This window comes from Dryas octopetala, chromosome 3, assembly GCF_963921425.1.
Source record: "Dryas octopetala chromosome 3, drDryOcto1.1, whole genome shotgun sequence".
Classification (NCBI taxonomy): domain Eukaryota; kingdom Viridiplantae; phylum Streptophyta; class Magnoliopsida; order Rosales; family Rosaceae; genus Dryas; species Dryas octopetala.
The window spans coordinates 5,511,674-5,522,574 of record NC_141368.1 but is presented as its reverse complement, the minus strand read 5'-3'; the positions used below and the strand labels follow the sequence as shown (position 1 = coordinate 5,522,574).

Genomic DNA, 10,901 nt, shown 5'->3' with positions numbered 1-10,901 from the left:
CTAAAGGCTGAATCGTCTGTTTCAATTAATTTGTGGAGATAACTTTGGAATTCTTCTTGGCCTAGCTTTATGGTTATAATGTTTCCAACTATCATATAAATTTGAATTTTTGTGCTTTCATATATTTTTTATTAATTGGGTAGAGAACTAGAGAATTACTACTAAATTGTGAATTTGGATCACATTTTCAGTAAATAATCAACTATATTAATTTGTTGATACATAATTTGACAAGAGAACAATTATGGCCAAATGTTTCCTTGTACCAATTGATAAAAGTTTTTTTTTTCATATAATAATTAATTAACTTGCTAGCATAAGATCATTAAAACATTTTGAAAACTAGCAAGCTATTGGACCTAGATGGGTCGATATACAAGTTGAGTTGGTCATGTCATAGTTGAACCAGTCTTTACTATGACATGCCCTTGATATAGTCCAAAACTAGTTGATTTTCTAAGTTTATTTTGTGTGCACAATTCATCTTAATTTATTTTTTTTCTCAATTGAATTGATCCTGCAATTTTATTGGAAATTATTTGTCTTTAAGAGAGAGAGAGGGTTGCGTAACCAAAAAACATTTCAAATTTGTGTTTTTTTTTTTTTTTTGGTCCATTTGGCGGTTTGGATTTGGTGAACCTTGTGCATATAAAAAAAACAAACCAGAAATAAATTCTTGAGACTGATTGCATTCCATTTCCATTGTTCCAAGGATCCCTGCACAACAATTTAGACTGCAAAGCATATAATGGATTTACACTCGTAGCTAATTTTTTTTTTTTCCGTCAAAAAAAAAAAAGGATTTACATTCGTAGCTATAAGTATGTATTATTCCTTTGATTCTTCTCTGTTCATTTTGATCTTGAGAAATTTAGAAAATTAACCTAAATTTAAGTCAATTAAAAAATTTTAACTTTTTTTAAAATTTTTTAGAAATTTGATTCTTGAGTAGTGTTCAAGAGTTCTCGAGAAGTGCTCGAGCACTACTCGATAGAATTCGAGTACTTCTTGAGTAGAGTTTGAGTTTTACTCAAAGGTCAAAATTCTAAAAATTTTAAAAAATAGTTTAAAATTTTAAAAAGAGACCAAAATATATTAGTTTTTCAAATTTCTAACTTGATCATGGACTACAAAAATTTCCTTACCTCGCATGTACTTGTTTTGATTTTTTTTGGGTCAAAGACATGGATTTGTACGGTTTTTACTATTCATTTTGTCATTTTACATGGATTTCCTAGTCTAACAAAGGAAGTAAATAATTTGCAGCAATCTTCTAATATCACAGAGATATGATATCGTAACACTCCTTCCCTTTATGTCTCTGTCCAACTCCGGCGACAACCCTGGCCCACTCCCTCTCTGCCCCTCCGGTGACCACCTTTCTCTCTCTCTCTTTCTCTCTCTCTCTCTCTCTCTCTCTCTCTCTCTCTCTCTCTCTTCATCTCTCTCCTTCCATCTCTCTCCTTCCATCTCCCCTTCGAACATCCACCGTAAAAAAAAATTTGTAGGTGGGGGCTAGTTTGGAGGGCCAGTGTCGAAACCGGTGGTTTTGCTCGGCAGGTACTTGCCCGAACAAAATAGGATTGTTCGGCGGGTACCTGCCGAACGAAACCATAGGTTTCGGCACTGGCCCGCTGAACTAGCCACCACCTGCGATTTTTTTACTGCTAAACCAGTCACCATCTTCTCCAGCGAGTTCATTGTTTCCGTCGACGTCGGGGAAGAAGAGTGAGGTGAGAGAGAGTGGATTCAGGAGAGAAAATAAGAGTGAGGAGAGAGATTGGGTTCGGGAGAGAGGAGAGTGAGGTGAGAGAGAATGGGTTCAGGAGAGAGAAGGAGAGTAAGAGGAGAGATTGGACTGGGGAGGGAGATGGTCGGGGTGAAATCTACACCAAATATTTGCAGGCATCCTTCTGTTTCTTCCTCTTTATTATTATGTATTTCTTCTTGCAGTATTGTCTTTGGCTCATCAATTCTCTCTTATACATCTAGCAGTAAAATGGCGTGAATGAGACAAGTCCAAAAGTATTTGTAACTCAAAACATCCAAGATTTGAAAACAAGTGCAAGTGTAGCTGTAGATAATTCTACATTTTTAGATTTTAATTCTAATTTAATGAGGCTGTGAACTTATTATCCAAAAAAGGTGATGGGGAGGTGGTGTTGCGGTGAGGGGGGGGAGGGGCAGGGTGGTCCAGTGATTAGTGAGGGGGGGGGGGGGAGGGGCAGGGTGGTCAAGTGACTGGTAAGGGAGGGGAATGGAGCTGGGTGGGTCGGATGAAGGGGTGTGTGTGTGTGTGTGTGTTTTTTTTTTTTTTTTGTCTTGAGTGTCTAAGGGTTGTCTTTAAGTTATTTTTCCTTTGTGTCAATTAGAAAAATTCACAAATTAAATTTTGAAGGTATACAAAAAGATTAAAAAATAAATAAAATAAAATAAAAAGGAAGAAGAGGAGGTACACCCCTAAGTAGGTGGGTCGCATCCATTTTCTCGTAGTGTATCTGGGTTTATATCAAGGAATAAAATTTCCGTTTTCGAGGAAATTTCGACGGAAATTTCGAAGATTTTTAAATTTCGACAAAAATTAGACGGAAACGACGGAAATTGCTATCAAAATACGGAAATTTTGAATGAAACTTTATCATATGTTTATTTAACATATTATCTCCTACATTGATAAAAAATATTAAAAAAATCAAATTATATAGTAGGTTTCATGTGATATAAAATGAATATAATGCGCACTGGAGGCAAATACTGTTAAATAAAATTTGTATAATGAATAAATAAAATTTGTATATTCTTTATACTTTATAATCTATACACTAAAACCTAATACTAAACTTTATATACTTTATATACCCTGATACTCTTTGTACTCTATAGTCTATATACTAAACCCTAGATACTCTATATTTTTTCAAATATGGTATAAGATATTAGGATTTTGGCTCTTTGGAGTATTTTTAATTATTTTATATATAAAAATGTATTATGGTTTAAGTTTTAAAAATAATTAAACAAAACTCCAAAAGAGCCAAACGATACCCCAAACTTTTTTTTTTCTTTCCAATTGTCCAAAGACCCCAAACTCCAATCAATCCTAAACTCTTTTTTTTTTCTTTTATTTCCTTCCTCTTTTTTTTTTTCCTTTTCTTTTCTTTCTTTTCTTTTTCTTTTCTTTTCTTTTCTTTTCTTTTTCTTTTATTTCCTTTTTTTTCCTTTTTCTTTTCTTTCCTTCTTCTTTTCATTCCTTTCCTTCTTCTTTTCGTGACTGACTTTCTCCCAGCCCTGCGTGGCATAGAGATATGAGATATTTCTCTTATCTCTCCTCCCTCTCCTGCGTCCTGCGCCAATCTCTATCTCCCTCACCAATATGATATTTTCCCTCTTCTCTCTTTTCTCTCTCTTTTCTCTCTTTTCTCTCTTTTCTCTCTTCCCTCTCTTCTCTATCTTCACTCCCTGGTTGGGTTTGTAACAGTCAGCAAGAACTTAGATCGACATAGATGGCCACCAGCAAGGAAAAGGCAGATCGACAGAAATGGCTATGGCCGCCAGCAAGGAGAAGACAGATCGACAAAAATGGCTGGGCTGAGCGAAATTTCGACGAAATTTCGCCAAATTTCGGCGAAATATAATCGAAAAATTGATCAACTAGTGCTAAAATTTTCATAGCCCTAAAAAATGAAATTTTCGACGAAATTTCGCTGAAAATTTCAAAATTTAACTCCTTGGTTTATATTCAATTAATTATTTTATTTTTTTTAATCAAAAGTCAAAAGTCAAAAGTGGGACACAGATTTTAATTATAAGAACCGAAATTCTTTATCAGAGAAAGAGCGGAGAAAGTACCTTGAACCAAAGGATACTCTGGCTCTTCTTCTTATTGTTGCTTTCTGTTTTTTATTTTGTTTCCCCTCTCTGCTATCTGGCCTTCTTCGGATTAAGGTTTGACTTTGAATCTCTCTCCCTCTAATTACTCAGGTTTATTTGATGAGCTTTATGCACTGGAGTTATAGAACTGTTATATGTGAATTTTCATGCTGTGATTTTCTTTTTTATTTACGTAAATGTAACCACCACAGATTGTGGGCTGCTTTAGATGCTAGCTGTAGATAATCTTCAATGTACCTGTTATATAAGTTGCTAATTTTCGATTGGGTATAATAAATTGAGTCACTATAATAAATTGGAGCTCGTACTCGGAGTTGTGTGCTTCGAGACAATAGAAGAGGGATATTCCACCTGATTATCTTGTTCAATAAGAATTGTTGATCATTCTAACTTGAATCTTTGCAAAAGCTAAAGTAACCAAGTAAATGCAGCAAAAGATGTGAATTGGCTAAAAAACCGATCTAAATGATGCCCGATCTTAAATGTAATTAACACACCATATATCTGATGATTTGGTTTTATAACCAATAATATCATTTTAGACATTTGGTGGTCATTTTAGTTTTCCTCCAAAAAAAAAAAAAAATCCAGTTTGAAAAACTTTTTTGATTCGTTGTATGATTTCTTTCTTCATTTGATTATTAACTATATATTGTATTTTCTTAAACTGATACCTTGTCGAAGCAAGTTGAAAATTTTGTCTTAATCTTGATTTTAAAAATTGATATAGCAGTCTTTTTTTTTTTTCCAACTTAGAAAAGCAGTTTTATAAAGTAATTCTGTATGAAATTTTACCACTAAATTGGGAGCAGTAGTACAAAGAATATTTCTCAAAAGAAGTACAGACTGAACCAAAATAAATTAGATTCATTTAATCTTCCTGTACCCTTTCATTTCCACTCGGACCACTTTTTATTTCCACCTATCCTGTCTTTCTTTATTATGTTGGAAACAGTAAGTAGTACTAGTACATAAAATAACGAACCAAAATGATAATAAATTCAGTAAATTGAACGATTCATTCCCCGATAAGTCTCTGCACAACAATTAGCTTCACATCAAAACATATATGCATGCATATATTCCTGTAAGCAATTATTACCACTCGGGCTGCTTTCAAATTGTTCCCACCAAATAAAAGGTAAAGCCAGAGACTGAGCGCTCACCCCAGCATTATTTGATCTCTGCCACCGTTTTTCTTCTTTCCAATTCTACTTGCTTTCTTTTTTTCTTTAGCTAAAATGGCTGGGAAAGAAGAGGGCCATGCAATTGGGATTGATCTGGGGACAACGTACTCGTGCGTTGCAGTATGGCAGAACGATCATGTAGAGATCATTGTGAATGATCAGGGCAACAGGACTACTCCATCTTCTGTTGCCTTCACTGATTCCGAACGTTTGGTAGGTGACGCAGCTTTTAACCAGGCCGTCAAGAATCCCACAAACACCATCTTTGGTATGGTCTCTTCCCACATCTACATATATAACAATTTAATTGTCATTTGTTTCTCATATCAGTTTTGTAATCCTGTGAGGCCTTCTCTACTTCTTAAATATTGATATTTGACTCGCAAGTTTATTTGGTACATTTCATTACAATATGTTGAATGCAACATGTAACTGTAAATTGTGCATATATAAATGCTTGGGATTGATGACTGATGAGTATGCATGATTATTGAATGTCTGTCCGTTCATCTTCTGGTTCTTTTTTCTTTGTGGGATTGTCTTTTTAAATATTTGACATCAATTTGCAGGTGCAAAGAGGTTAATTGGCAGGAGATTCCTTGATGACTCTGTTCAAAATGATAAGAAGCTCTGGCCATTCAAGGTTATTGAAGGTCCTGATGATAAGCCCTTGATTGTTGTTACCCACAAGGGTGAAGACAAACAGTTTGCTGCTCATGAAATCTCATCTATGGTGCTGGCAAAGATGCGAGAAATTGCTGAGGCCTACCTTGGCTCAACTGTGAAGAATGCAGTTATCACCATCCCTGCTTACTTCAACAACTCACAACGTCAGGCTACAAAAGATGCTGGTGCTACTGCTGGCCTAAAGGTGATGCGTATTATCAATGAACCCACTGCTGCAGCCATTGCTTATGGGCTTGACAAGAAGGCTGGTTGGTATAGCAAGAGAAATGTGATGATATTTGATTTAGGTGGTGGGACTTTAGATGTGTCACTGCTCACCATAGGTAATGGTGTGTTTGAAGTGAAGGCCACTGCTGGAGACACTCACCTTGGAGGTGAAGACTTTGATAACAAAATAGTCAATTACTGAGATGAGTGTGAGAAGGCGAAGAGGAGACTTTCATTTACGTCTTCAATTGATATTGAGATTGACTGTTTGGATCAAGGTATTGATTTCAGTACAACTATTACCCGTGCCAAATTTGAAGATCTGAACATGGATTTCTTCAAAAAGTGTATGGAGCCTGTGAACAAGTGTTTGAAGGATGCTAAGATGGACATAAGCAGTGTGCATGATGTTGTTCTTGCTGGTGGCTCTTCTAGAATTCCCAAGTTGCAACAACTATTGCAGGATGTGTTTTGAGGGGAAGGAGCTGTGCAAGGGCATTAATCCGGATGAGGCAGTGGCATATGGTGCTGCTGTTCAAGCTGCTGTCTTGAGTGGTGGGAATCTAATTGGGAAGCTTCAAGACTTCACTCTCTTGGATGTCACCCCTCTCTCACTTGGGGTGGAAACTGGCAAAGAAGATGAGATGAGTGTTGTGATTCCAAGAAACACCAGAATTCCCGTCAAGATGAACAGAACTTTAGTTACTATGTACGACAACCAAGAAGCTGCCTGCTTCCCCATTTTTGAGGGTGAGAGTACATCAACCAAAAATAATAACTTCTTGGGTAAATTTACGATCTGTGGAATTCCTCCAGCTCCGAAGGGTGAAGCTAAATTCGATGTTTGTTTTGATATTGATTCCAATGGTATCCTAAGTGTTTCCGCTGAATGCAGATCTACTGGCCAAAAGAAAGGGATTACAATCATAACTAAGAGTGACATAACAACATCTGAAGGAATTGAGACAGTGGAGTAAGAGGCCTTAACTTATGCCATACTACTCGAATGCCTATCTTGATATTTTTAATGTTATGTTATCTTGACTTCACTTGATTATAATTTGTAAGTGTTGGACAGGAAAAATGAAACTTCAGTTGAATCCATGGGACTCAGAAAGTTGTTTCATTTAAAGACCGTCTATTATTCAAAAGGGATTGGCTAATATTTAATACAGTAAAAAATAGCACATTGTTACTTACATTCAAAATCACTTGTTCAAATGACTTCCTCTGACATGTTACATGTGAAAAAGTATTATACCAGTCTCTTACTATATATTCAGTCTTCATAAACCTAATTTTTTCAATTACTGTCACTTGGTAACTTTTGTGTAATGAGTCTAATGACAAATAAAAATAAAAAAACGGTTAGGGAAAAAATTAATAGTATGACTATGACCTCTGAGTGTACAAAATACCTCCCAAGGAAAATTCTAAATTGTTTTTTAGTTGATGTTTGTTCCCGAAAAAAAGAAAAAAAATTTAACGTACTGCCTGAATTTTTTATTAAAAAACCTCCAGCGAAAGAGTTTTTTTAGTACTTTTCTAATATATTAATATACTTTTTCAACTAAATTCTCAATCTCGCATATGTTCTCTTTTTTCGGAAAATGTTCACATATTTCATAAGAAAACTATATTGAAATATCATCTTCTGAGAAAAAAGGGAAAAAAAAATTGAAAGAAAAAAAGAAAAAGAAAATAAATAGCAGATTAGGGAAAATAAATGCAGACCAGATTTCTTACATAAATATTTGTGAAAAAACTTGGTCTCAGGAAAAGGCCGAAAAGAAAAGAAAAAGTATTGGGCCTACTCTTACCAAAGCCCACTCTTTATGTCTCTCGGAGTCCAACGCCCAGATGAGTATTGTTGTAAAATCAGTGTTTAGAGTCAAATTCGAGTGGGCAGGGTCCGTTTCCGTCTAATATACGCACATGCCTGGCCTTTTTGCTAACAGACATCCCCTGTTTTGTTAATAGACAAAACTACACCATATTTATGGCTTAAAGTAAATTGAACTTTCAATGCAAGAGGAAACATAGCTTAGTGTTAAAACTTATTTATGGCTAAAAAATCGATCTCATTTGATTTTATAACTATGATCAAATAAACCGATTATCTTTTGGGTATTCCTCCTTTTGTTGTAGTTTGAAGGATTAATATTAAGGTAGCCGAAAAGGTGTTGCAAGGCAAAGATTGTTGGGATTTGTGTAGGTGAAATAAACGTTACAAATTTGTGGTTTGGCAATTGGCATTGATGAACCTTTGGCATAAAAGAACGAACCAAAAATAAATTCTGGAGACTGATTACATTCCAAGGTTCCCTGCACACCAAAAAAGACATGCAGCGAAAACTTAAATGAGTGCTCTACATCGATCCCCACATTCCCAATTAAGTATAGGTTAATCCTTTAACATATTATAGCACATCACTCCAAACGCTAGTCCTTCCCCCACTTAACTTCTCCAGCCATAGTCGCTCTCCCAAGCATTCAGTACTGCGATCATTTGCCTTCCTCTATAGTCTTCTTTGTGTTTAATTTGGAGATGATAATGGCAGGAGAAAAAGGCCATGCAATTGGGATTGATCTGGGGACAACTTACTCGTGTGTGGCAGTGTGGCAGGAAGTACCATATCCTCAGGAAGTACCATATCCTCTGCATCAATTTCATGCAAAATAAGTTGGAACTCTTGGACTTGACTGATCACGCTTTTGGAGTCCACCATCTTGTAGTCAAGAAACCGACCCACAATGAATTTCTTCATTCCAGCATCTTCGGTCTTGTATTTCTTGTCCAAAGACTCCCACAACGCCTTGGCTGTTTTCATTGGACTATGCACATTGTAGAGTGCATCGTCCAACCCATTGAGGATATAATTCTTGCAGATAAAATCAGCATGGTTCCAGGCATCAGCAGCAACCATAGATTCTTTGGAAGTTCCAGGAGCAGGAGCATCTTCCTTCAAGAATTTGACCAAGTTCATTGTTGTTAAATAAAACAACATTTTCTGCTGCCACATCTTGAAATCAGTTCCATTGAACTTTCCAGGTTTTTCCCCATGGTGAGAAGATTGCGGCAACACAGGAGCAGATGCCATAGGAATAGCAGATAACAAAGGGACTGTTTCTGTCACAGGTCCAGTCATGGTATTTATATTCTCAGTACTTGAGGAACTCATTTTTCCTTTGAAGTATAACAATTTTTGAATAAGGAGCTATATATAACAAGAGCAGAATATAAAGAAACTGATTTTCAACGAAAGACAGAATACACAACCAGAACAAAAACACAAATTAAATGTATGGAAAGTAAAAGAAATAGACAAAATGAATTCTTTAATGTCAAAGCAACTGTAAAGAAGGTAAAGCACAAAAGACGAAAAATTTATGGCAAGATCAAAACTAATAAAGATCTAAGAACAAAACCCACTAGCAGATGTAAATAAAAAATGATATAAATAGGAATAATGAACAGTATGTATATATATATAAATATATATCTATCAAAAGGTAGACTACTTAAACAAAGCAGATCTTTGTTGAACAAAAAACCAAAGCCACCGAAATTGACAAAGTCAAAGCAGATATTGAATGAATAGATAATAAAAAGTAGAAACAATATAGCAAATTACACAGATAAATCGTCTTAAGATTGTAGGATCCTCTAGGTATAAATTGCTATATATTCAAACAAAGAGATTTAAATAATACAAAGAATTAGACAGTAAAAGAAGTTTAGAAAAACCTTTGAAGTCGAGTCTAGTGTTCAACACTATGACCTTAAGACGATTTACGCCCGCCCTACCGTGCTATGGTCAATCGGCGCTCGCCTCCCAGGATACAACGACTTCTTCCTTGCAGTAGTAGCACTTCAAACTACAAGGTTCTATGAACCCAAATATGCAAATAACTCTTTCTTTGGTAATGGAAGACTGTGCTTGAATGAATGCAAGTTTTTCTTAGTAATTTTTTTCTATCTTCTAAAAGATTTCAAGACTACTATATTTATAGAAGCAAAGTGCCTTTTGGAAAGGTTTTGATTGAATTAAATGGCCAAGAGACACATCTGTTCATGGCCATGACTGTTTTAATTCAATCAGTGTTTCTTTTTGAAACCTTGTGTCTGTTCAGTTTTAATTGAACGTATACCAGTGGCTTTCTGGAGGATGACTCTACAAATCAATATTGGGCCTATTACTAAATAAAGCCCAATATTTAATTCCTTTCCACTTACATTTTCCATTCATATAGAATTATGATATTTAAGCAAATAAATATTTGCATAATTAATTTAAATATTCATTACTTAAAATTATCATAATTCCAACACGATCATGTGGAAATCATAGTGAATGATCAGGGCAATAGGACCACTCCATCTCATGTTGCCTTCACTGATACTGAGAGATTGGTAGGTGATGCAGCATTTAACCAGCTCATCAGAAACCCTGTCAACTCCATCTTTGGTAAGGTTATCTTCCCACATCCACATATATACCAATTTTATTCCTTTCCTCAAATCAAATGGATATTCCTGTGAGGCTGTGAGTGAGTGTTCTCTTTCTTCAATTTATTCTCTGTTTACTTTATGCATTGCCTTCTCTTTATCCCATCTTTTTATGAGGCTGAAAATTTTGATTGTGTTTCTAATTGTGGCACGAATTTTCAGATGCAAAGCGTTTGATCGGTAGGAGATTCAGTGATGCTTCAGTTCAAAGTGATGTAGAGCTATGGCCCTTCAAGGTCATTGAAGGTCCTGATGATAAGCCCATGATTGTGGTTACCCACATGGCACAAGAGAAACAATTTTCTGCTGAAGATATATCATCCATGGTTCTTTCCAAGATGCGGGCAGAATTCTTTACTATAAGCCACTTTTGTTTGAATTGATTGAATCACTCTAAGTTTAGTATTCTTGCTCCACAG

At 35.5% G+C, this 10,901-nt stretch overlaps 1 protein-coding gene and 1 pseudogene across 2 annotated transcripts; both read left to right on the top strand.

The window, feature by feature from the left end:
• Positions 1 to 3,424: 3,424 nt before the first annotated feature.
• On the top strand, positions 3,425 to 7,151 carry LOC147290030 (heat shock cognate 70 kDa protein-like; annotated as a pseudogene). Its single transcript, XR_015121028.1, has 2 exons — positions 3,425 to 5,346; positions 5,648 to 7,151. The product of XR_015121028.1 is annotated as a heat shock cognate 70 kDa protein-like (transcript).
• Positions 7,152 to 8,526: 1,375 nt separating this feature from the next.
• LOC147290029 (heat shock cognate 70 kDa protein-like) lies at positions 8,527 to 10,879 on the top strand. The gene is made up of 3 exons (XM_086234988.1): positions 8,527 to 8,595; positions 10,300 to 10,441; positions 10,645 to 10,879. The coding sequence occupies exons 1-3, from the start codon at positions 8,527 to 8,529 to the stop codon at positions 10,863 to 10,865; spliced, it is 432 nt and encodes a 143-aa protein (XP_086091114.1). The 3' UTR covers positions 10,866 to 10,879.
• Positions 10,880 to 10,901: the final 22 nt, after the last annotated feature.

What these genes read in the sequence shown, in the direction of transcription:
- LOC147290029 (XM_086234988.1), top strand. Translation starts at nt 8,527, where the DNA reads ATGGCAGGAGAAAAAGGCCATGCAATTGGGATTGATCTGGGGACAACT. An exon ending in ACTCGTGTGTGGCAGTGTGG is followed by an intron (nt 8,596 to 10,299) that starts CAGGAAGTACCA and finishes TTATCATAATTC; the next exon opens with CAACACGATCATGTGGAAAT. An exon ending in CCCTGTCAACTCCATCTTTG is followed by an intron (nt 10,442 to 10,644) that starts GTAAGGTTATCT and finishes ACGAATTTTCAG; the next exon opens with ATGCAAAGCGTTTGATCGGT.